This window comes from Pseudonaja textilis, chromosome 5 (assembly GCF_049901715.1).
Source record: "Pseudonaja textilis isolate UNSWEBS1 chromosome 5, rPseTex1.2, whole genome shotgun sequence".
NCBI lineage: Eukaryota > Metazoa > Chordata > Lepidosauria > Squamata > Elapidae > Pseudonaja > Pseudonaja textilis.
The window spans coordinates 34,558,204-34,585,547 of NC_141994.1; the positions used below are offsets into that span (position 1 = coordinate 34,558,204).

A 27,344-nucleotide genomic window follows, 5' to 3' on the forward strand; every position below is an offset into this window, starting at 1 on the left:
ATATTTATTATATAACATATAATTTGTTTATTCATATCAAATATATATTAATACCTATATTAAACATATTTGTTAGTAAAACAAATGCAAAGTATAAAATTAAAAAATATTTTTAACAAAATCCTTCATGAAACAATTGAATTTCTCTAATATTGTTTAAATATTGTATAAGCTGGATCAAACTGGAAGAAATATTTCCAATAATACAATATACTCAGATTGTTTTTTTCACATTGCATTTATCAACAGCAGTTTAAAATGGGCTAAAAAATTGGGGATACTGCTCTTCATGCTAAAACATGCCTATCTTCATTTTACTAATAAACATATGCAGCAATACTATTCTTTCATGATAAAAAGCTGCCAATTTCTAGAGCTTCAAAGAGAACAGAGAAATTTAAGACACATCAGCAGACACTGGGATGGTGGGATATTTTTTGGTTTGTTTAATTAATAACCAAAGGGAACAATTTCTAGAATTAATAGCTTAAGAATTGATAAAATTGCAAATATTACAGACAAAGGCATTATGTGATGACCTGGGGCATGACACAAAAATAACAGTCACAAAAGTAGAATAAATTCCCTTTAATGCCTCCAACTTGGCCCCAATGTCCAATTATCCTCAGCTGGATAACAAACTCTTCAAAAAACAGTCTATGAAGAGCAGAAATGCAGTCCGAACCCAAAGTAATTAGAAATAAAAAAAACCAACACAAACCACACTGAAGTAATTAACACGACAGGCCAGGATGATAAACTGCTTTCAAAGACTTTCAAAGGATAATGCAGCACCCACAATTGGGAGGATGCCAAAACTCAGATAAGCCTTGACCAAGATAATGCATGCTTTGCTTCCAGCAAGGAGCCATGTACAAACACCCCACTTATATCTTTTTCTCAGCGGCAACTAATGAAAGGGATCAGGGACTTTTTCTCTCCTGTAAGCCACGTTGCTCCCTTCTCCATTCCTCCCTGCGTGCCCTAGGATGAAGAGGGGGCGGCCCTGGGTCTTCTTCTGAATGCCCAGCCGGGCTGTGCCCTTCCCCCATTTCTTCCACTCCCACTCCCTGTCAGCTGCTCAGTCTCCCCCTCAAAATCAGACTCCAACAAGGGCATGACACAATATTGGGATATGAATATAGAAATGAAACAAGAATTTTAAATAATACTGTAAAATAAGATATGAGAATATTTTAAGAAAAATGATAATATGAACTGTGATGTGATATGAAACTGAGTAAGTAACTATGGTCATGTTGTGTTGAGATGTGAAACCTGGAACCACACTGCTTGCCAAATGAGAACTTTTATTTAAAAAAATGAAAAATAGGAGAGGAAATTGAATAGTGAAATTACTAGATATGTTTCAGTGATATGGTGACTGGCACTAGGAGTATGGAAATGTTGAAAAATTATAATTTAATGCAAATATGTATATTTAGAGATATGGTTAGCTTAATTAATTTTGTTTGTACTATGTATGAGGTATTGGTGCCACACTGTCTATGTATTGATGTGAATGTGTAGATTGAAATAAAAAACTTGATTACAAAAAAAAATGTATCTCCTACATGTAAACAATTACATCAGATCTGTTCAGTTAAGACATGCAAGCTATACCTGCAAAATCTTTTACTGTCAAGTAAACATGCAAAATATTAAACACAGTTCTATGTGTTAGTTAATTTAACTATCTTCAAACTGGCATAGCTGACACGCTACATAATTTTTAGTAGAGAGTTACTTGTAATAAAAAGCAAGCTTCTGTAACTTCTCAAAAAGTGTAATATTCATTGAAAGCAGCATCATTAAACCCAGGAAGAACTTACTGATCTTGGGTCAAGGACTTTTCAGTTTAGCAGAGGTTACTTAAATGTGCTGTGAGAAAGAAAGAAAGCAAGATCACAGCACATCTGAGATCAATTATGGCCAGCAAAGTAATCTGTAAAGATCAAAATATGTCACGCACAAATGGATGTGTTCTGATAAACAGTTTCAGATTCCGTGACCATACCAAACAATTGGAGGAAGACATGATTATTTCTGTTGATTCTATATTTTGTCATTTCACCTCAGCTATTTCTCGTGCTAGGATTCTATAGTTTCTATGAGATAGATTGAGCTGAGAGAGAATGGTTGACTCAAATTGTTGTCAGCAAAAAAGGAGCAGGGAAGAGTATTGGTTTGTTTGCCACCTTGAGCTGCCATGAAAAAAAGTTGGGATAAAAACATCTAAAAAGCGGGGAGGGAGACTATTTGCAGTAAGGGAAAAAATGGGAAAAAGATGTATTTTAACACACACAACCTAGAACAGCCTATTTAAGCTAATATGTCTTAGTCCAATCTTCCAGACATTGTTTCTAGACCTCTCAGATAAGGTCAAGTGTAGTATAACAATTTTGTATGATAACATAATTGTCACACTTATGAAAGGTTTCCAGAACAACTTTATCTGCAATTGAATTTATCTGAGGGCAGGGAATATCTATTCTAAAAGACCCCTATTATGGTATTTATGAGTAAATTGTCCAGCACAATAACAAATCATAGGAATACCCATCCATGATCTAAATCAGGACAAATCTAGAGCTACCTTACTCTGACCAATAGCCTTATAGCTTAGTGCTGCTCTGTCATCTTTAATTCTGATAGGCAGTTCCACAACTATATTTTCCTTACTATTCTATTAATATATTACTAGCCTTGCATATCTTGAAATAGCTATTCTCCTCAGTTGATTCTCATTACAAAAGGGAAGCAGATGATGAAAACAGAGTAAAAAGAGACAACTTTGTGATGTAAGAATGAATCAAAAGTTTGGGGAAATGTTTTATTATCACTTAACACATTTAAGATTTTGGAGTTAGAGTGAAGGAAGAAGGGATAAAATAAGGAAGACCTGGACAGCCTAGAACTGTGATGGCAAATCTAGGCACGCGCGCCACAGGTGGCATGCAGAGCCATTTCTGCGGGCACGTGAGCCCCAGCCAAGCTTACCTGCACTGCGCACGTGTGCGCCTCCCAGCTGATTTTTGGCCTGTTTGAGGCCATTTTCGTCCTCCCAGAAGCTTGAGGGAAACCTCTGTAGCTTCAGGAGGCCAAAAAACAGACCTTCCAGAAATACCGGAAGTGCCAAAACGGACCTGTTTTCAGCCTCCCAGGGCTGCAGAGAAGGAGGGCAAAAACGGCCTCACATGGACCAAAAATCAGCTGGGAGGCGCACATATGCACAGTGCAGGTAAGGGAGCAGGACAGTCATGTTGCGCGTGCATATGCAGGCGCACTGCACTGAGGCTGCTGTCGCACACGCGTGCTTTTGGCACACCACAACAAAAAAGTTCGCCATCACTGGCTTAGAAGTACTCTTAACACTCAATCCTCAATTCCACAAAGTATTATGGAATATCTGCATTTTAGAAACACTGATACTATTTCTCATATTATCATATATATTTATATTATCAAAATGAATAACATTTGTCTATTTCAAGTAAAGCTACAAAAGCAGCAAAGCAGAATAAAAATTTCAAAGAAAGCATTATGTTCTAAAAAAGTCAAACAGGAAGCAGTTATGCAATTGTAATGTATTTAATTAGATTATATAAACTTACAATTGTCTTATCTCTATATGCTCCCCACTATCTTTCATAAGAAAATACTTTTCTACTCACATACTTTTCTTCTCAACATTGTTAGTGGAATCCTATATAGATAACTAAGGAAATTTGAATAGGACTGCAGACTGTTCTTTTCTAAACCATCAATTATGAAAGCTTCTCTGAAACAGATTGCAGGTAGTCCTCAATCTACAACCATTCATTTAGTGGCTGTTTGTAGTTATAATTGCACTAAAAAACGTGATTTATAACCAGTCCTCAACCAACACATTGTTCCCATGGTTATGGGATCAAAATTTGGTTGTTTGACATCCAGTACATATTTAAGTAGCTGTAGCAGTTCTAGGGTCATGTGATTGTCACTTACAACCTTCCCAGCAGGCTTCTGGAAAACAAAGTCAATGGGAAAGCCAGATTCTGTTAAAGACCACATGAATCATAACTGTAGAGATTCACTTAACAACCATGACAAAAACGGTCATTGTGTGTGACCCACTTAACAACTGTTTTCCTTAACTAATCATAGTCTCATTTTTTCTCGTAACCAAATTTTTGTTGTCAGTTGCACAATTTAACTACACAAATAAGACCCATTCCTTTCATTATTTTTCCAAATAAGTATGTGATATCACACCCCAAAAAATAACTGATCAAGGAATAAGATGGTAAAATAATGGACTGTAATGTACCTTTCTATATATCCTGTGGGTGTTCCAACCAAACCATCAAGCCTTTCCTGGAGGGCTGCAAGAATCTGAGGATTCTGCATCATTTGAACAGTTAGTTGGCGTGCTGAATAAAACAAAACAGATTTTTAAAAAATCTATTACAAAATACTGTTATCTTTGTATTTGTTTTAATAAACAACACAACATAAATCATGGTCCCCTCTATCTGCTCATTGATTTAAGCTAATTAGATAAGATGTATCAGCTATATTCATTGCTAGACAATAACACAAAATAAATTACTTGTGTAAAGTCTCTTAAACTTTGCAGGCGAGTTGAAAAAATACGCATGTATAAATATTATCACAATATTCATTTTCAAGTGTATAAATCAGGGAAACCCAACTTGTAGGCTGCAGCCCGCTACTTACATTCTCTTTATATGACCCAAACACTTCAAAGTATTTTGGTATTAGTCACACATTTCTAAATTCAATCAATATTCATATTGGATTCACCAATTCATTCATATTGGATGCAATTCTCCTTTCTAATACATTAATTTCTTGAATAACTAAAGAAATTCTCACCTCATCAACTTGTTTTTATATTTTTACCAGCATATGCAGATCTTACCAAAAGAAGGTAGGCAGAAGCAAGACCTCATGAAAACGTTTTTGCTTCTTTCATTAAATTCATTAATCATAGCAGATTACATACATCCAAAACCTTTTACAGCATTTGCACAACTTGAAACTTCTCCATTCATTTTCCACCATGCTTAAATAAATATTTTACCAAGGTACACTAATACATCTATACACTTTTCAACCTTCTAAAACCTAAACAGTTTTCAACATTTTTATATAACTTGGAATTATTTAGTCCATTTCTGTTAAACATCAACTACAGGGTCTTTGATATATTATATTTTACAACTATATTCCTTGCTGCATCATACAACTGAAGATTTGCTGCAATTCATTTAGATTTTCTGCCAACCATATTGCTTTATCTACAAATTCATATCCTCTATCAATTCATTCATATCCTCTACCAATTCCACAAGCATTCCTTATATATTTGTGCATAAATACATAAATAATCAGGGAGCATCACATTTTCTTTTGTTACTCCCTCTATTGTTAATTTGCTAAGCACTCCATTTATTGTCCCACATACTTCATTTCTTCCATAAACATTTTTACAGCAACTGGACCTACATATCTGTACAAAGCACTGCACAATTCGACTTGTCATTATTGTACACTATCTCTGAATCAACATCCATACAATAAAACCCCCATCCTATAATCATACATTTCTTAATGATTTGCTGCAGAATACAAATCTGATCCTTATTACTTTTGTCCGCAGAGCATACTGTACTTTCAAAATTTTGCTGTCAACTTCTATATTTCAATCAGAAATCTGGAAAACATGTTCCCAGCCACGATCTACCTTCTATAGTTTTTAAGCATTTAAGGTTGCTTCTTTTTTTGTCAAGGAAAGCATAAAACAAACTAGAGTCACTGCAAAAGGAAACCAAGTTAACAAAGTACGGTATGTTTATGAGAATAGGCATTGGCTTACCTGAACGCAGTTTCTCGGCATGCCTTGGGATAAGCCACACATGTGGGTTGAATCTGCCTTTCTGCCCAGAGACTGAGTCATCAATCTTTGCCACGCCTCTTCCTATCGGGCCAGGAAGCCCCCAAGCCCCAGTCATAATGAAGGCGCAGCCACTAATGTTCTTCCTGTGATGTTGGCTCTGCCTCCCACCTGGACACTGGACCAGATGGTTGCCAGGATGGGAGTGGATTATCCCAAAGCATGCTGAGAAACTGCGTTCAGGTAAGCCAATGCCTATTCTCCAGCATGCCTTTGGGATAATCCACACATATGGGACACACCAAAGCTAGCAGTCCCTATGGGCAGGAAAAAAATCTGGTCCTGTGCACTCCTATCTGTTTGCACTCGCTGTAGTTCTCTTCTGCTGAAAACCCCTGTTCTCTCTGAACCTCCTCCTCCATCCCAGATGCCCTGCTTCTGAAGGGAGTGGGCTGGAGAGGCCTCTCTCTGGTGCCTAGATCTAGATAATTCAGAACTTGGGGAAGAAGACTGGCTCCTCCCCCTCAGGGAGGAGGCTACCCCATGGGAAATGGCCTGAGCAATAAGGGCCTTAAGATCCTCTGATAATTCTGGAGCCACTCTTTCTGCTGAGCGCATTCCCGCTGCCGTTGGAGTAAAGGAGGCCTCAGGTGATCCAGTCCTGTCTCTGGTCTGCAATTCTGCAGGACGAGGAAGCATGCAATCAAAAGGTAATCTCTGAGTTTGAATTTCCTCAGTAGGAGGGATAAATTCCTGCTTCCTATCTCCCTCTGGTGACCAAGTCCCTGAAACTGCAGGCAACTCCTGTGCTAATGGCTGCTGAGGGGTGGGACTAACAGGCCTTGGGCTGGGGGAGGGGGAATACCTCTTCTGGTCAGCTTGCTTCTGAGCTCTGGAGAACTGCTTTTCCAATGCTCTTTGCCTCCTTTCTTCTGCTCTTGTGGACTTTCTGGAATAAAGAGCCTTTGCCTTTAATCTTGTTAGCAGCCTCTTTACTTGCAGATCTGGCCTTCCTGGGACTCTGCTTGGATCGTTTAGCACTCTCCATACTGCAATTGCCCAGATTGCTGGGAGGAGAGCTCTCTCGATCCTCCAATCCTACTGCTCCAAAGGGAATTGAGGCCTGGAAGCCTTCCCTGGGCTGTGACAGTGGTGGACTACCAGTCTCCTGAATAGCCTGCACAACTCACCACATGGCCAAAATGGCCACTGCCGGCCCCCAAAATCAGCTGGCGATCACAAAAACGAAAGCGGCTGCTCTGGAGCTACCCGGTTAAGCCTGGGATCAAAACGACATGCTTCAGCACCCCCTCCCCCGGGGTTGGGGGGTTGTTGGGGGTTCCCCCTTGACTGCCTGGGCTGTTAGGCCTTCAATTGATAGTTCAGGGGCCTGCAAAAAAAATGGTGCAGGCAGGATTTCCAATTGCTGCCTGTTTACAATGTTTTGGATGCTTTTTGCAAACCTTTGGGAAAATCCACACTATAAACTGCTGCTTCTGCTGAAATTGTTGGAGCCAACCTCTGCCATGTCTATAGGGCCAAGACTGAGTTGTGACTGGGGCTAGGAAGCTTCCTGTCCCAACAGGAAGAGGCATGACAAAGATTGATCACTCAGTCTCTGGGCAGAAAGGCAGATTCAACCCATATGTGTGCTGATACAGTTCTACAGAAGAATTATTGAGTCTATCATCTGCACCTCTATAACTGTCTGGTTTGGTTCTGCAACCCAACAGGACAGACACAGACTTCAGAGGATAATTAGGACTGCAGAAATAACAATTACTACCAACCTGCCTTCAATCGAGGACCTGTATACTGCACCAGTCAAAAAGAGGGCTGTGAAAATATTTAGACCCCCTCACATCCCAGACATAAACTATTTTAACTCCTTCCCTCAAAACAATGCTATAGAACACTGCACACCAGAACAACTAGACAGAAGAACAGGTTTTTCCAAAAGCCATCACTTTGCAAAACAAGCAATTCCCTCCACACTGTTCAACTATTACAAAGTCTGCACTACTATTACTGTTAATCTTCTCATCATTCCTTATCACCCATCCCCTCCCACTTGTGACTGTATGACTGTAACTTTGTCACTTGTTTCCTTACGATTTATATTGACTGTTTCCTAGTATGATTTGATTGTATTATACTCTATGGCTATCATTAAGTGTTGTACCTATGCTTCTTGACTCTTGACAAATGTATCTTTTATGTATACAGAGAGTATTTGCACCAAGACAAATTCCTTGTGTGTCCAATCATGCTTGACCAATAAAGAATTCAATTCAATTCCAATTCCAATTCCATTCCTATTCCAATTCCAATTCTATTCTATTCTCCCAAAGGCATGCTGGAGAAATTTTGCATTTAAATTTAGCGTGTGTTCGTTTTGAAGACTGAAATCCTGTGTGTATTGACACTAAAATAAAGTTCATTCTATTCAGTGGAAGTCTAATGATATGTGGGAATGACCTTGGGAGACAGGGCAAGAGAATGGTCAGATACGACAACTCTGCCCACAGCATAAATATGGGCTGGGCAAGAGGCTAAAAAGAAATCTCCCCTAGTTCTTTGGGAAGTAAAGGAAAGAAATACTTTCAGACTTGCAAGATGTTAAAACAACAATAAAATAAAATTAGCTTATCTAGTCATACTTCCTGTCTGGTCTACCTCATAATGCTGACAGCAGCTTATTTAGAAGTACTTTTCACAAATATTAAAATATTTGACTGTAACCTACAAGGCAAATACTGCATTTACCAAGGTGTTGTTTCCCCCACATCACTAATAGAAGTTTGTTTTATTAGGCTTCATATTACATTTGAAAATGTGCATTTATAGTAGTAACTGTTTCTGTCTTTACCTTTACTGTTAGCATCCTCACCAGATTCTTCCTCTTCTACTTCTTCAACATCTTCCATATCTTGCTGGTCAAGTTCAGCCTGTTCTTTGCTATTCAAAGCAAGAATTTTCAATTTGTTATCAGATTTTTAATTTTTCTTAAAAATTAACACTTCAAATACATTGTGTTATCAACATTCTGATCAAAATATGTACAGAAGTTAAGGTCTTTCAAATCAATTTACTTAATGCAAAAATCATCAGATTCTCTTATTTAAGCATCCTGCTTCAACATTAAAAACCAACTTTAGCAAAAGTGGAAAATATTCTTGTTCCGCTTATGCAACCCTTGGATAATTTGCAATTAAATGTGTTTCAGTTTAAGATACTGGAAATATTTCAAGGGCAGTGTGCAGTATATCTTGCTTTGTGATAAGCTTCTGCAATTAAAAACACCTAAATAATATGTATGTGAGCATTTATGAAGCATTACAAAAATAAAAATGTATAAATATTAATAAAAAAGACACTCCTCAAGCTCTTTGGTGCTAGATGAATCAATGTATCTTCCCTGCAAAAAGATCATATGATGCAAATTTACATTATGTTGAATACACATGAAGATCAAAATTCTCAGCATTATAGTTACATAAAGAATCTAAGTGCCAAAAATGATAGATGTTACTGGAATTTGGTTTTGTAAGGCTTCACATTGATTTTTACTGTTCTGATGGATTATACAAAAGAATATAGCTTGAATACACTGCTTGCAATACAATGCTCATTTAAATATTTATGCATCATTTCCAGTTATTCTAACTGCACTTTACCCCTTTCCATTTATATTCTCCAAATGTATATTGCCTTACCTTTGGCACACAAAACACTGTAACTGACATTTTTAAGAAAAAGTAAGACAACATTGTCATTCCAATTTAGCATTATTGATCAGAATGAAGAGCAAACTGTCAGGTCAAGCATAAAGCTACTGGTTTCGGAATTTTTTTAAAAAAAAATTATATAACAACATGAATCTCACAATCAGTTCTCACTGGAACAGAACTTAAGACATGTCATATTCACTACTTTGCAAATGGCATTTATAAGTCAACACAACAAAACACTGATGTTTTATTGTATCCATATGTAACCTGAATTCTATTCTTCTATTCACTTGTTCCTTCCATATTTATGTTGAATTCTTAAAGGGCAACAATCTTATCTTGTATGTTATTATCATTACTTAAATAAGGTAAGCCCAAAAGAATCCTTGGGATAAATCATTATTTTAAGCAAGTTTAACATTGTTACATGTAGATATTCTCAGGCATCCTAAAATTAAATCATTGTTATGGTACCATTATTGAAGGAAATATAGAAAAAGCTGTTTAAAAAAATGTACAGTAGAGCTTTGGGTCATGACCATAATCTGTTCCAGGATTTCGGACACAACCCAATTTGGTTTTGACCAAAAGTACCACCATCTGCGCAATTATGGATTTAAATCAAGGACTACCTGTATATATGTCCAACAATAAAATCTCATTATTAATACTTAAATAACTTTGTGCAGTAATACAGAAGTGGTGATGAACAATCATTATACTATACATAGCGTAGTATTGTAATACATATTAGTTTTTAACAAGCAAATCTGATTTTAACTGAAATAACATTGAGTAAGATTATAAGAAGTATGCTGGTTATAAATATCTTGAAAATGATTAGGCTGCTTATAAAAACTAGGCCTGTGTGTTACTCTGACTTTTAGTCTGAAAAAGGTGCTTTAAAGCAGGGACAATGTACCCCCAAAACATCTCAAAGCAATCACACAATCCTAAAGAAATAAAAGCTTCTTTAGGAAGAGATATGCAAGATTTGTGTGCTCCAAAGCGACCTTTTCACAACTGAATGAAAAGCATGACACAATCTTAAAAAAATATGTCATACTTCTGCTTCTTTACAAGTCTGAGGCTTCTATGTTTATCTTCAGAGTTATGCGCTTGAAACCTAAGCTGAGGACAACCTACATTCTCTAGCAAATTTATCAAATTATTTTTGCAGTTTATTCATTTTAAGGAGTAGCTATTAAGTGAGCAAATACTAAAGGCATTTTTGATCATTAAATATTATTCTACCACAATAAATGCTTCAAATATATATATTTAATAGAAAAGCATTTTATTTATATTGTGGTGGAAGAGGAACGTACTGTTCCTTTGTACTTTATGAATTGAGTTATGATACAGATATTTGATGATCATATTTCTATCTCTTTTAATTTCAAAAGTTTGTCAAAGGTCAACTGTATAAAATATCTTTGTTCATCCTTTTACAATATGAAACAAACCACCATGACACATTTGAATCAACTTTTTGAATTTAAAATACATTTACTTGCAAACATAAAAGCATTGCTATCTAATATTTAAAGCAAATATGCATAACTGCTCTGAATCTGGCATTAAATGTGACAGATAGTAAGTTGAAAGTTAAGGATGAATTTTGCAGTTCTAAGCGCTTTCAAAAATTAACATCAGTCAAAATGGGGAAAAAGTTGTATGCTTACTTGTCAATGTCTGCCATATTTTCAGATCGCAACAAACCTTTAAGAAAAGGAAAGTAATAATTTAAAATTGCTTTAAACAGAAATTATACTAATGTTCAACTACTGTGTTCCACAGAATATAAGGCCAGGCCTTATTTTCTTTTGACCCCCCCCCCCCAAAAAAACAGCTAGGCCGTCTTTTCAGGGGTGACTTAATCCCCCCCGTGCACCCTTGCCTAGAGTGCCCTGTGGGCAGCCACGCTTCGCCACCAGCCACTCCTAAAGGCTGACCATGGTGGAGCATGAAGAGCTCCCACCCCCGCCAAGCGCTTTTGCTGCAGATCCGGGTATGGTGCTGGCTGCAGGCTGGGTCAGTGGGCGGGCGGCGGCAGCGTGGTTGTCGGCCTTGGCAGCAGCAGGGCACTTTGCGTCATAGGACCTTTGGCAGCTGCTGCTGCCACTTCCTCCGCCACCGCTTTCCCTTCTGCCCTCACCGTGGCTTATGCTGCATTCGGAGTGCTGCCATTGGGCAAGACGCAGAGGCCGGAGTCCCTGCTGGACATCGCAGCAATAGCAGAGAAGTGGCCCTTCCAGTGGGTGGAGGAATGGTTCGAGCACATTCTTCCACCAGCAGCGTTCCAGCTGCTTCTCAGGCAGGGAAGCAGCCTCCATAACTTCCACGGTTTCCACTGGCAGTGGCAACTCTCTTTCCAGCGCTTTCCCCAACAACAGCGGCAGCAGTGGCAGGACAGACCCGGCTGCCAACGAGAACCACCTGCCCTCCCGCAGGGACATTGCTTTGCTTGATGGTGGCTGCATCGGCAACGTCCTGCAAGTCGGTGAGTCATTTGGGCTTCAGTGGGTGGAAGTAGCAGCAGGAGGGTGATGCCATTGTTTCTCCCCCTGCCTCACTTTGCTTCCCGTCCCAGAGCTTCAGGTCACAGTCTCGTCTCCTGTATGGTCGGGCACTCTCCTCTTGCTCCAGCCACCTGAAACGCCCGTGGATCTTTTCCCCCTCTTTAAGTTGGGCATTGGTAGAAGTTACCGTGAACGCCCTTTCTATCTATGCTGCGAGAGAGCCCAGGATGGTTGACTCCTTCCTATGATGTCATAGCTGAGTCTGTACTAAGATATAAAAGCCAGCCCCCGGGAGAGACCCCAGCTTTGGCGAAGATACTTGACAGATTGAAAGGTGTCTCTGAAAGCCCAAAATAAATAAATAAATATGTCTTACCCTCTCTGGACGAATCAAGGGAGGGGCTGGGCTCTCTCGCAGCATAGATAGAAAGGGCGTTCATGGTAACTTCTACCAATGCCCATTCTCCTCCGTGCTGCATTGAGAGCCCAGGATGGACATACCAAAGCTTGCATGTCCACGGGTGGGTCCTTGTCTGGCTCATCACACTGACTGTGGAACCACTCGTTGAAGCACCCATTTGCCGAAGGCTGCAGTCGCTGAGGCAAAAGCATCCAACGGTAGTGTCTGATGAAAGGAGACGGGGATGTCCACGTGGCCGCACGACAAATCTCCTCCAAGGATGCTTGTGTCGCCCAGGCAGCAGAAGTGGCTGCTTCTGGTAGAGTGTGCCGTCAGACCTCGGGGAACCGGAAATGCCGCAGCTTTGTAGGCCTGCTCAATGCAATACCTGACCCACCTGTTAATAGTAGAAGAGGCCTTGTGTTCCAAGTGAGAAGGGAAAAAGGAAACAAACATGGCTTCCAACTTCCTGAAGGAGGAAGTGCGCTTAATGTATATTCTAAGAGCCCTTCTTACATTTAGCGTGTGCCACTGCCGCTCTAAGTCATGGTGCAGGAGAGGACAGAAGTCAGGCAAAACAATGTCCTGGGACCTGTGAAACCAGGTGTTAACCTTCAGAATAAATGAGGGGTCCAGACGAACAACAACCCTATCATCGTGAAAGGAACAAAGGTCCTGTCTGATGGAAAGAGCACCAAGCTCGGAAACCCTCCTGGCAGAAGTGATGGCAACAAGGAACACTACCTTCAGAGTCAGGAAACAGTGAGACACTGTTCTAAGGGGTTCAAAGGGGGGGGGGGGCTTTGTAAGGGCATTAAGGACCAAATGAAGTTCCCAGGAAGGATACCTGTGAACCACCGGAGGGTGCAGGTTGGAAGCCCCTTTCAAAAACCTCCTGACTGAAGTGTGATGGGATAAGGAAGGAAGCGAACCCCATGAAAAGACTGAGGAGAGGGCTGCAACCTGCTTGCGTAAGGTGTTGGGGGCCACACCTTTCTCCAGCCCATGCTGAAGGAAGCTAAGAACTTCTGCCAACTGGGCTGAAGCAGGAGAAAGACCCTCCCTAAGGCACCATCGGGAAAAAGCCTTCCAGGCAGCATCATATATGCGCCTTGTAGAAGAAGCCAGAATAGTGAGGATGACCCCTTCTGGAAGATCAGCCTCCTCTAGCCGCTGCCGCTCAAGTGCCACACAGTCAGCTTGAACCACTGGGGCTCTGGGTGGAGCAGGGCCCCCTGGTGAAGGGAGATTAGATGGGCAGGGATCCTCCAAGGAAAAGCTACCGATAGGTTGACCAGGTCCGCAAACCAGGGCCTCCTTGGTCAACAGGGTGACAGGAGGAGGAACTCCGCATGTTCCTCCAACATCTTCCGAATTACTGCCGGAATGATGGGAAGCGGGGGAAAGGTGTAGAGAAGACCCTTGGGCCATCTGCACCAAAGAGCATTGGTCCCCTCCGCTCCCTGGCAAGGAAACCTGGTGAAGAATCTGGTGACTTGGGCGTTTTGAGGAGTGGAGAAAAGATCCACCTCCGGTGTTCCGAATCTGAGGGAAAGATCCCTGAATAGAGACGGAGGAATGGACCATTCTGCCTGGTCGACTAGGCTCCTGCTGAGCCAGTCAGCCTGGGAGTTGTTGACCCCGGAGATGTGGTCTGCCGAGATTGATAACAGGCCCATAACCCCAGCCGTAGAGCCTCTCTCATGCGGGCTTTGGACCTCATCCCCCCTTGCCGGTTGACATGAGCCTTTACGGCCATGATGTCCATAGGGACTAGAACATGAGAGCCGGTCACTGATTGCCTGAAATGCTTGAGAGCCAGAAAAATAGCTCTGAGCTCTAGCCAATTTATGGGAAGGGTCTGTCCCGATCTGGACCAAACGCCCTGAGCTATCTGGCCCTGCATATGGGAACCCCAACCCAGGAGGCTGGCATCGGTGGTTATCACTAGCCTGTCTGGGTCCCTGAACAAAAGTCCCCTCCAGACAGATGGGGAATGCCACCAACTGAGAGATCTCCGGATTTGTGGCGGGAGTGGCACCTTGATGGATGACTGGCTGGTTCCTGCTCATTGGTAGGGAAGCAGGAACCATTGGAGGGCTCGGGAGTGGAGCCGAGCCCATGGGACGATGCCAATACAGGAAACCATCTTCCCCAGAAGTTTGAACAGCAGCAACAGGGGGACAATTTGATGTTGCTGGATGTGGCTGATGATCTCTGCAAGGCTCTTTCCACGAGCTGGGGACAGGAAAACCTGGCACGACCTGGTATCGATGACTGCTCCCAAGTGCTGCAATTTGGTTGTAGGAGAGAACTGGCTCTTTTTGGTGTTGATGGAAAATCCATGGCTCTGGAGACATGACAGGGTAATTTGCAGATCCCATGGGCCGCAAGGATGGAAGAGGAAAGAATCAAAATGTCATCCAAGTAGCATTGGATCCTCACTGGAATAGAACGCAGAGATGCCACCAATGCTGCCAGAACCTTTGTGAAGACCCTTGGAGCCGATGAGAGGCCGAAGGGAAGTGCTCGATACTGGTAATAGGTATTCTGATCACACAAACGGAGAAACTGGCGATGATGAGGACAAACTGGGATGTGGAGGTAAGCCTCAGTGAGATCAGTGGAAGAGAGGAGGTCACCCTCCTGAACGCTCTCTAAAATAGAATGTAGAGTCTGCATTTTAAATTGCCTGTATTTTACAAATTAGATCAAGGATGGCTCGCCACCCCCGAGGCTTTGGGAACGAGGAAAAGGCAAGAGTAAAGCCCACGTCCCAGTTAAGATGGGCGAACAGGTTGAATAGCCCTGATTTCAAAAAGGTGCTGAATGGCCTGATTCATGAAGGCTTGCCTGGAAATGTCCCGAGATACAGGACAGATCAAAAAATTTGGGGTGGGCTGGGGGTTAGGAAGTCCAATTGTAACCCTGATCTAATAGTGCTGAGCACCCAGGCGTCCGTCATTGACTCCTCCCATTTGGAGGCAAAGAAGGCTAGGCGACCTCCGATGGGTAGGGAGAACGAGGGATTACTTAAGAGTGATGGAAGGAACGACCCCCTCCCCCCGAAAGGGCCATTTACCAGCAGAAGGTTGTTGCCTGCCCGTTGGTCTTGGCGTTGGGAGTATGGCCTGTGAGAGCGGGGGAAGCGAGATGAGGTCTCCCCTCAGAAGGTAGGAGGGTGATAAGGAGCAGGGAGATAGTGGGCCTTCTTCCCAGAGGAAGAGAGAATTTTACATTTATCTCTGGTTTCGATGAGATAAGGTTCCAGAGCATCGCCAAAAAGCTTATCGCCTGCGAAAGGAACTGAAGCCAGCTTTCATTTTCAGTGTGACTCCGCCTGCCAATTTCGGAGCCATAAAAATCTTCTTGCTGCTACAGAAAATGCCATGGCCTTGGATGCAAATTTGGCGGAATTGAGAGTAGCATCCGCAATGAATTCCGCCAATCGTGTTTATGATCGCTCCAAACTGCAGGCGTGGGGGAGGTCTGCAGACACTGCCCAGCTTGCCTGCACAGAGCTCTGTGACGTTGCAGGGCTCTCCTGAAAGACTAGCTGCCCAGATCCCTGGGAGCTGCTTGAAGAGAGGAAAAAAGTACTGAAGATCGCTGGTGATTGCTATCTAACAGAACACTTTAAGAGACACAGCTACTGACTGAAAGGAGCAAAGTCAAAAGCTGGGGTCTCTCCTGGGGGCTGGCTTTTATATCTTAGTACAGACTCAGTTATGATGTCATAGGAAGGAGTCAACCCATCCTGGGCTCTCGATGCAACATGGAGGAGAATTGCTTTATTCTCATTGCCTCTGTCAGTTCCCTAGGAATACAGTCTGGCTGGGCAGCTTCCTCCCCTCGCCTCCTGGTAGTTTTAAAAAGGGAACCATCTATCTGTTTTTCCCTTCAAGCAGAGGCAAACCTTCCAATCCAAACATAGGAGAAAGGGAATCATCCTACAGACCTCCGTAGAAGTATGAATGAAGTGGCTGAAACGCTGCTGGTGGAGAAATGCACTTGAACCATTCCTCCACCTGCTGGAAGGGCCATTTCTCCGCTACCACGATGACCAGCAAGGACTCCAGCCTCTGTGTCTTGCCCAATGGCAGCACTCCAAACACAGCATAAGCCGTGGCAAGGGCAGAAAGGAAAGCGACGGCGGAGGAAGCGGTGGCCAGCAAAGATCCCGTGATGCAAAGTGCCCCACCACCGCCGAAGCCATCATCCACACTGCTGCCGCCCACCGCCCCGGCCTGCAGCCAACACCATACCCGGGTCTGCAGCAAAGGTGCTTGATGGGGGTAGAGAGTTCTCCGCGCTCCATGATCAGCCATTAGGAGCGGCTGGTGTTGAGGCATAGCTGCCCGTGGGGTGCTCCAAACAACAAGTTCTCCCTGCCCTTCCCCCCATTTTGCATGTTTTAAAATAGGCCTAAATTTTGGGGGAGGGGCTTAATTTCACCTTATGCCTAGAAAACACGCTGGGCCTTCCTATTGTGGGGGCCGTGTTGTTGGAGAAACACAGTATCTTGCAATGGATCTGGAAGAGATATGGTATTGTAACCATTTTTAAGCCTATCAGAACCATGGTCTTCCTCTTTTTGTATGATCACAACCAATGTATTAGGTTGAAAAGTCTTTAAGTAATATTCCTAAACTACACTGTGAATGGTAGAAGAATCCAATGTTATCTTGGTACAGAAAAAAGACACTTATGACTTGATCATCTCCTAACAACTATAGGGAGTGCTATACTACAGAAGTAATTTGGATGTTTCAAACCAGTTTGCACTCTGAAAAGAAAGTTGTCTGTGTATTATTCAAAATTGTTCTGCAATACTAAGGTAAACCTATCCACAAAGATTAGCAGAAGCAAACACTGGAAATGCAACTGATCTGCAACTGATTTCAAAATAGATAATTTTAATTGATATTGCTGCAACCAATTATATTTATGTTAGTCATCACAATTAATTCCCTCTTATCTTTATTAACAAAGAGTATGTGTGATTATGGCATGTAAAATTTATTAACTTCTTTCTGTGCAAATTGTAACATTGTGTCCTGAAACATTGTTCTTACTTGAAGGATCTTATTCATCCTAGCACTTGCTTCTCCAATATTGTTATTCATTTGCAGAGATATCCGTGACAGACAGACTCACATAACTGGTCATTGTTAACTGAGCAGGGTTGCTTCTTGTACATAAGCTGCATACTCAAGAATGCCAGACTATATTAGATAACAATTTAAAGTATTTGTATTATTGAATTCTGATATATTGTATTTTTTCCCACCAGAAGAACAGATATACAAAATTGTTATTAGAACTTTGGGTACATTTAGTTAAAACAATATCTTCAGTTAAAAGCAATTAGATATTACTAGTAAAGGCCAATTTTTCCATTAAGTTATCAAATAGCAGGTTTCTTCAATGGCTTGTCTGGAGTCTATCTGATGGCTTTAGTGGAAGACCATTTTTAAAAAGATATTGATAAGATTGAGGAAGTCCAGAGATGAGTAATAAAAATGGTGCAAGGTCTTAGGGACAAAACATATCAGGAGAGATTGGAGGAACTGAATATGTACAGCCAGGAGAACAGATGGGGGAAAGGGGTGACAAGGTTGAACATTTAAATATATTAAGGGTGTGAATAAGTTTCTAGAAGGCAGCATTTTCAGTATTAAGCAAAAATCAAGAATACAGGGACATAATGCCAAACTGATAGGATGGAAATTTAAAAGTAATGTTAGAAAATAGTATATCAGGTAAAAAATAATGAGTCAATTATCAGTAACTGAGTTTAAATATGCTTGGGATAAACATATGTCCATTATCCAACAAAAATTTAAAAAATAAAATAAAAATAAATTTATAAAATAATTAAAAATAAGAAAAAAAATCTTCAAAGGGCAGACTCAATGGACCGCTAAATCTTTTTCTGTCATCAGTTTTCTATGTTTCTATATTTTGACTGATAATCAAATTGATTTAGCAAATCATCAAAGTTTTCATACTTCCAGCCTTATTGAGTGATGTATCTTCCATCTGTATAATAGTTTCCAGCTATTTTGGGTAAGATACGTGTCAATACACTGACTGCCTTTTCAAGGGTTCCTCAAACATAGCCTTTCTACATAAAACTATTACATGCAAGGTACTGATAAACTTGCATCAATTTTTAGAACTATATTTCATTAGATTCAAACACCTTCAAATTTTGTTTCAAACACAGATGTATCTGCACACACAATACAAATCCTCTTGTATAGCATTTCATTTCACTTCAATGAATTATGTAAGATCATTGTGATGTCTCTAACAATTCGAATTTTCATTATGAAATATCTACAAAAATATTTTTAAAGTTTAATAGCATTATTTACAAAGTGTTCTTCTATTCATTAAATTTGGAACCATAAACAATAACTAAATATACTGAAATGTCCTCTTTTTTCTATAAAATATAAATTTTATATTAAATTTGCATCAATGCAGAAATGCTAATGTGATCTGATTAAAAGTGGAATGGTCAAAAATTCAGTTGAACATCTTTGGAACCAATGACACTTTCAGCCTATCTCTCTAAACTGTTAACACCAGTTGCTGCTATGGTAACAATCTTTACAAACCAATCTTGCATTTTGTTATTATAGACTGAATACTGTAACAGAAACTGTTGACAACATAAAAAATACTCATATAATTTTATTTTCCTAAATGACATTGCTAGATTTTCTATAAATGGAATTCAAAAAAGAGATCCAAATCATATGCTTCTTGAAAAACATGACTTATTAATCTGAAGCAGAGATGTCAAACACAAGGCCTGCTGGCTAGATCTAGCCTGGGATGTGGTTAGATGCAGCTCACAGGGTCATCCTATAAAATTTAAGGGGCCGGCCAGCATGGATTAAGCCCAGTTTATTCAATGCAAAGAGAAAACATTTGGTGAGTGGCGTAAACCTGGCCATGCCCAGTGGGTGTTGGCAAGCTGGCCACACCCACCCAGTTGGCCACACCCATCTCCCCCGAAGGTCAACCACAGTCCTGATGTTGCCCTCAATGAAATTGAGTTTGACACCCTCATCTAAAGGAAGTAACATGGCATTAAAACCAGACTGCCTGAACAGTCTACCACTTGTAGGATTCATTTTTAAGAAATGCTCTGCACCCCCAGAATGGTCAAATGTGTATACTTTGGAAGAAAAATATGCATTTAAAAAAAAAGTGGAAGATTTCAGGATCAGAACATGAAATTTTGCACATAGTTGGGAATTGATTAACATAACAAAAGAGAAGGACAAGAAATTCAAGAAAAAATTAAATATTGATGGTAGGTGGGGAGGTGTTTCTTCAAGTTTGCTTTATCAATGATGTACCTTGATTTCACAGTGGATGATTATGGCAAAAAAAAAAAAAACCCTGCTGCTTTAGTTCAGTTTATGCATCCTATCCACTCTTATCTTTCTGCATTGCAGAGGAAGCCATTTAATCTTTCATTGAATTCTCCACTAGAAAGAATAGCAAAGAGAGTCAAGAGACCTTAATTTAAGAAACTAGAACCACAAAGTCTTGCCAGACTAAGCAACAGTACACGGGAACAATATCAGACCTTAAACTCAAGGACTTTTTGTCTACGTCATCAGGCTTTATCTGGATATTTAAAGTAACATAAAGGTCAATCTTGCTCTGTATTATGGTCTAAAATGTTGTCAGCAGATTCATGAATACATCATGGATATTATCCAATCTGTACTGCCTATGTAGTAATAACTACTTGTTTACTGACATCTTGTATCTTTTCTCCTACCATTCTTAAGATAAAAAGGGAAGAGAAGAGAGAAAAGAGACTGATTGAAATATCAAAAGTCCTTTGAAAGCAATTCCATTAAAAAAAAAAACCTATGGTACGCATGTCTTCATGTCAAATCTTTTGCAATTCTTAACATTATTAAATAATTGGTCTTCCATATTAAAAATAATAATTTTGATGAAAGTTTAAAAATAAATGTGATCTATTTGAACAATGAAATTCAGAACATGTCATAACTTCTACTTAAGTATTATTTATGCACAATCCCTATTCTTAGCTCTATCTGTACATTTTCTTGTGCAAAGAACATCAGAAAAAAATTCTAAGTACTGTATACTTTAGACTTCACAATCATGATGAATAAAACTAGCAGAATACATGACTACATATTTCTTCTGCTCATTCCAATTCATTAAAGTTTGAAGAGAATATTAATGAAAATTATAATGCTGAAATACATCATCTCACCATCAAGTAATCATTCATATAGTAACACATGACAATCCAAACTATTAGTTGTCCTTAGGTTTTATGCCACAGAAAATCTTTAAGAGTAAGATTTTGTATTCTGAAGTCCTCCTAAGCCTGCGTAAAGAAATCCACATGCTAGAATTCCACCCCTAGCAGATATATCAATGTAAATATAATTATTCTATTTTTGGATAAGAATAAATGTTGGTTTATTAATAGATCATTAACATAACATCAATCCCAACATTTCACAATATTCTTTATTAAATATTAAAGAGAACACTATTTCCAGAAAAAGGCCCCAAATACGTAAGTAGCCCTCAACTTAAAACAGTTCATTTAGTGACTGTTCAAAGTTACAACAGCACTGAAAAAAATAACTTATGACTGCTTTTCACATCCTCATGGTCACGAGATCAAAATCCAGAAGTTTGGCACCTGGTTCATATTAATGATGGTTGCTGTGTCCCAGGGTCATGTAATCTTCTGCGAGCAAAGTCAATTGGGAAGCCAGATTCATTTAACAATCAGGTTACTAACTTAACTACTGCAGTGATTCACTTAACTATGATAAGAAATATCACAAATGTCTCACTTAACAACAGAAATTTTGGGGTCAATGGTAGCCATAAGTCAAGGACTACCTATACTCCTTTCTCTAGAAAAATATTCCACAAAAATCATATTATTCTCAACCAATCCCAGTGATCCAATTTCTAAATGTTTTGCTTAAGTTGTTAAAAAGATTATGGTACAATTAGTCCTCGATTTATGACCAATTGCTTAGCAACCATTCAAAATTCCAGCAGGCCTACCTGGGAGATACTTAAACCCAGATTCAAAGTTTCCACAGTGCCTCCCAGGGTCACATGATTGCACTTCGGGCATTTGGACACATAACTATGTTTTTTGATGGCTTTGCCAAAAACTGACATTTACTTCTAGTTTTCGGCAAAACCACATCCTTATGTTTATTTAATGAACACAATATTAACAACTATAGTCATTTGCTTAATGACTGCCATAACAAAAGGCTGTAAATTAGGGTCAGTCACATGGTGGATACATTTTATGACTATCATGAATTATGACCATAATGAAGCTTATTTATCATGATCATATCTTAAAAATTACTTGTAGTCTGTAAATGGGAAATATCTGCCCAATCCGTGCAGCTTTAGGAGTTGAAATCCAAGCATCTCAAAAGTTTCCTAGGTTGTGAAACAGTGCTAAAATGAATCTTTAGAGTTTAAATAGAGGAGCACTGCATAAATACAAAGAGACTGTAGCAACTCTGTCCATAGTTAGAATTGAAAATTTGATTGTTCTATTTTCCAACACATTTTGAACATGATGTACAATATTATAAGAACCAGAACTTCAGTGAGGCAAGATTCCCCTTTCAGCAAGTTTATTTTTAAGAAAACATTTCCATGCAATTTAACTTTTTTGTAAGGACTCAATTCTGCAAATCTCATGAAAATTTTGGAAAGTCATAATACTGAGGAAAAGATCCTATCCCCCTATAGTACTTACTTTATACTATGAAATCTAAACTAAAGGTGATTGAGAAAAGTGCACCAGAACAGGACAGATGCCAAAAATAGAAAAAAATGATACATTAACCTAATTTGCAGCTACTGAGAATGAAATCCCTATTAGGAATTCTTGAGAAAGCAATCAAAAATAAAAATGTCAATATTGCTACACTGGCATATATCTATGAGTACTACAATGCTTGGGATAATACTGTGTGCAATAATGGCTCACAGGCCTTGAAATAGGGTGCTAGAGTTGGAAAAAGTATGATTATCTATTCCATAACATCAGTTATTAAGAGGAAAAAAACAGAAAGGGGGTACCAAAGGTGCTTTTTTCCTGAAAAAACATCTGTCTAATAATGGAACAGAATACTGAATTTACAGTGGATTATTATTCAACAAAATTCTTATATTCATCACTGTCACAAAATCCAAATGTTTTCTGTTTAATGTAGCAAAGCCCATTTCAACATCTGTATCACAATAATATTGGGAAAGGAGGTCTATGAATAATAGACATTCCAGATAGTAGCTCTATTTAATACTCCACAAGAAAGGATTAGGTTCTAATTTCCTATCCGTGTTTGAAACATAACTGGATGTTTTTAAACAGCAATTCATGATCTCAGAGAGTAATGTCTACATTAATTACCACATGGGTATTCCAGTTATGTTTTGCTGATCATTAGGGCAATACAGATCAATTAAGCAAATATTACTAAATTACCTTTATGCTAGGTGCTGCCATACAGTTAATATAAATACTGCATGATAAATACACAATATTGAAAACATGGAAACTCGGCAGTATACAAACACATGAAAAACTACTTTCTCAGCTCTGGTTTTACTTCGGCCGTAATTAATATTTGTATATAAATGTTGCTGAACATAAACTGATTTGCAGTGTTACTTTAAAAGGTGGTTGGGACATTTGGCAGCAGCAAATTGAGTATTTTAAAAAATGCCAGTGGGCTACATAAGACTGTTTGGCAGGTCACACTCAGTCCACAGGCCAATGTTGTATAGGCATAACCTATGCACATACTGTACTATTATGTTGTGTACATTAGGTGTTGAACCGGTCAATTTGTTTATTTACTATTTGAATTGCAATCCATGTGTAATATCAAGTTTATAAAGGTATTTCTCACAGTTTCAACATCCTAGTTATCATTGTTAGGCGAATCCTACCTAAGTGTCCCATGGTTACATGATTGCCACTTGCAATCTCCTGCCAGCTTCCTTAATGACTTTGTCTGAAGCTGGCAGTAAAGGCAGCAAATGGCAACTTTATGACCATGGGACACTGCAATGTCATTATTGTGAGCCAATTGCCAAATGCCTCAGTTGTGATCATGTGATCTCAGGAATGCTCCAACTTCAGAAATTACAATGTAACTCATCCATTGTCAGTCACCCCCCATACAACACAACTCTGAATAACTGCTAAACAAGTGTTTGTTCAATGAGATGTATCTGTATTACGAAACACAACTAAACCAACCTCAGTTAAGGAACTCTAACACATGACCAGATTGTAAAGTGCAGGACCAGTTTTCTGATTCAACACAACTGACTGTGCTTTCCTGGAAAAATGCATCTGAACATTTATTTTATTTATCTGAAAAGCTTCAGTTTAATAAAGTAGATTAAATAATGCTTATATTTACATGTGGCAGAATATCCTCCTGAGCCAAAACTCTTAGTATTCATTACTTTGCTAGACCCAATCCATTTTTATAATTTTGGACATGCATCTTCAGATATATTAATCACTTCCATTTTACAGAAGGGTAATCAAAAGAAAGTAACTTGCCAAGAGCTGCCAACCATTTAAAATAAATATTGCTACAGATTGTGTAACAATTAGGGTTTTATGTCTCTAAATTTAGCACTATTAATAGACAACACCTAGATGTGCAAGAAAACTATTTTTGCTATTTAAAATATCAATTTGTGAAAATGTTTCTATACAACACATTGGCCAACAAAAAATATATTTGAATTGGAAAGTCATGAAAAATTTCAAGCCAATTTTTTAAAAGACAAATTCACTTGCCACATCAGAGAATGCAAAAAATCCAGAATTTAAGGTCATGCCAACTGTCATTTGCACCCTTTCTAGATATTAAATCGTACATTAAAAAAAGTACACATCAAGTCTTGTGTATATGCATTCTTTGGATACCTTTCTTATATTTTATCGTCTTAGGTCCTTCACTAATTTATATTCAAAACCCACCATTACCCAATTTCTGAAACAGACTTATCTTTTAATCTTCTACTGAAATGGTACTTCTCATTTTACACATCTCCTTTTTGTTGCCACATCAAAAAGAAAATAGTGGTAGTACGCTATTGTATATCCCACCCTTCTAATCAAATGCAACCACCTATCTACTGAAAAACAATGAAGCAAGGAATAGTATTTCAAGACACTTTAATCTTGCTTTTATAGTGTCCTGTCCTTAAAACCATATGGTCTATCATAAAGCCTGTTCTGCAGATTAAAGTGCAGCCACCCTAACAGTTAATGTGATGCTGTCTAAAACCATAGTCCTGGCACTATCTCAAAAGTTATAAAGTACATTTAGAATAGCTATTAAAACAACCAACTGAGTCAACAAAATTGATCTACAAATACAACACTCTCTCTGTGCAAAAAGAGGGAAAGTGAAAAAAGGACTTTTTATTAGTACATATGGGAACTGCTTTTAAATCGCGGGGGGGGGGTGTTATAAAACAGCGTAAAGTTATCTCTAAACCGATTGTTTCCTCAGGGAGCAGGAGTGATAGACTCCCCGCCGCAACGCGCACCCTCCCCAAAATCCCACACCTAGCCTCTCCCGGGGACCCACTATTAAAACCGACTGCCTATTTCGATCCCCTTTTCCCTACCCCTTCGCGGCAAAATCCTATTAACGTCTCAGCCCTGGTAAGAGGTTTTTAATCCACGCAGCGCCACTTACAGGTCACCGACTCCAGGGGGAAAGGCGCCGGAGGCGGCCCAGACCTGCCTGTTTTCCACGTGTTTGCTAGTGCTTCAGCCGGCCAGACTAGGCCCGGCCAAGCCAAGCCAGATCTAGCCGCCCGGCCAAAGGCCTCACCCTAAGGCGAAAGTGATGAGGGCGGAATTAGAAAAAAATGGCCTTGCCCCCCCGCCCTTCCGCGCGCGACTAGTCTCCCACTCGAGCAACCACCACCGCTGAGAAGTGAGGCACAATCCCCCACAAGAAGACCAACGGCCAAGAAGGGCACCGCCTCAGCTCGCTTTCTCCCCCTTCCTCTGTGCCGACTGGACGCGAGGAACCCTGCAACTGGTGGGCCGAGATCGATATCTAGCCGGCGGGCGGTCCGGCTGTGATCTTCACGATCCCACCCTCGAAGACACGCGTCTCGGTTACCTGCGCGAGGCCGGGTCTCGCAGTGACTCAGGACTGAGGAAGAAGCCTCTCGCAGCCGGCGGTAAAAAGACCCAAGCTCCCGCCGCTCGCGCTCATATAGAATTAACGTCACTACGTAACACCCCCCCCCCTCCACCGCCTCTCTTTCCCGCGCGCCTCGGTCTCCAGGCAACCTCGGGCGCGCGCCTGCCGGGGAATGGCTAAATTGCTGCCTAGTGACAAATAAGGAATCCTCTCTCTCTCTCGCTCTCGCTCTCCCTCTCTCCCGCCAATCAACCCGCCAACCCTCAAGCTAGGCGGCTGCATTGGCGCTCCGCGGTTAGGCCACGTGCTCCCGGATTCTCTGTGATAAACAACGCGCGGAGCGAAAGGGAAGGAAGGATGCTCGTGCTGGGAGTGCAAATTTTCCCTTTTCTGAGGCAGACATTTCCAAATTAACCATCTTCTGTTTCTCCATAACTGAGTGTTGAGTGCTATTATTATCACTACATTAATGCTCTAAACTGACACTATTATTAACTCAGTGTATAAATTGTGGTTGCAGTTGTCTTAATTTTTTATTATATTTAACTCAGATATATTTAGTTACTGTATTTTATTGTCTCAATATACATCCATGCGGGTCTTACATTATGTGGAACCCCGCTGAATGCACTGGACTACAACATGAGTTCAAATGATGCCGTGCCACCAGTCCAGCTAGTGGGCAATGATGCAGGCTGTAATCCAAAACTTCTGGAAAGGGCTGGATCTTCACAAGTTCTATAATCTGATGTTGGTACTGTATAAGATTATAGAGATTATAGAGAATTTCTAATTTGACACGAGAAACAATAGGAAAAAAAGAAATAGGAGCATTCATGTTAGCAGTTTAACTACAGTTAACAGTGGATTATGTGAAAGTCACTTTGATGTCAGATCACTAACGTTTAGATAGCTGTGCTGAGCACAAAAGGGAAAGGACTGACTCATTTGAGAGAGAAGAGACCTTTGGATTATTTAGGGTGATGGAACTGCAGGAACAAAACTGAAATTGGGATACAGAATGGTATAAGGGTCAAGAAGAAATGAGATATAAAGGTTTGAAGAGCTTTGAAAAGAAAGCTTGGAATAGACAGGAAGATAGTGGAGGGTGTTATGACATGTTACATGATGAAAGCCATAAGAAATATGAGTAATTGTGCTGGCAGCAGAATACTCTACGAGATAGATGTAATGGGATCAAGATGACACAGTAGCAGTTGATAAATATATGACAAAGATTTTATCGGTGATGCAAAAGGCAATGATGTCAAAACAAAGAGTGCAGAGTGATATCATCAAATTTAGCAATTATGTATTTGTATTCCAACTTCTAAAATAATTATGTAACTTGTCATTAGCCTCTCTCTGCGTGCTCATGTTTCATATCTTCAGTTACTATTATAAATGACATCTATATATACAATAAATATTTGAAGTAAAATTAGTCTTTCTAATCTTTTACATACCCATGACCAGGAAACTTTCCCAGGCATGACTCAGAATATAGATTTCTCCATATTTAATCCACTCTTCATGACG

The 27,344-nt window shown here is 39.9% G+C and overlaps 1 protein-coding gene across 6 annotated transcripts in view; it reads right to left on the reverse strand.

Annotated features, from left to right (window-relative positions):
• NAP1L1 (nucleosome assembly protein 1 like 1) overlaps positions 1-26,010 on the reverse strand; it is a 40,753-nt gene extending 14,743 nt beyond the window's left edge. For 2 of the 6 annotated variants that reach the window (XM_087934475.1, XM_087934474.1), the window contains exons 1-3: positions 25,782-25,897; positions 8,769-8,857; positions 4,310-4,412 (exon numbers count right to left, since the gene is read on the reverse strand). In XM_087934475.1, coding sequence (XP_087790601.1) covers positions 4,310-4,412; positions 8,769-8,826 — 161 coding nt within the window. In that variant the 5' untranslated portion in view covers positions 8,827-8,857; positions 25,782-25,897. Of the gene's footprint in view, positions 1-4,309; positions 4,413-8,768; positions 8,858-11,315; positions 11,353-25,346; positions 25,675-25,781 lie in introns of those variants that run through there. The other 4 variants (XM_026699338.2, XM_026699329.2, XM_087934472.1 and 1 more) reach the window with 4 other exon arrangements.
• Between the last annotated feature and the right edge of the window lie 1,334 nt (positions 26,011-27,344).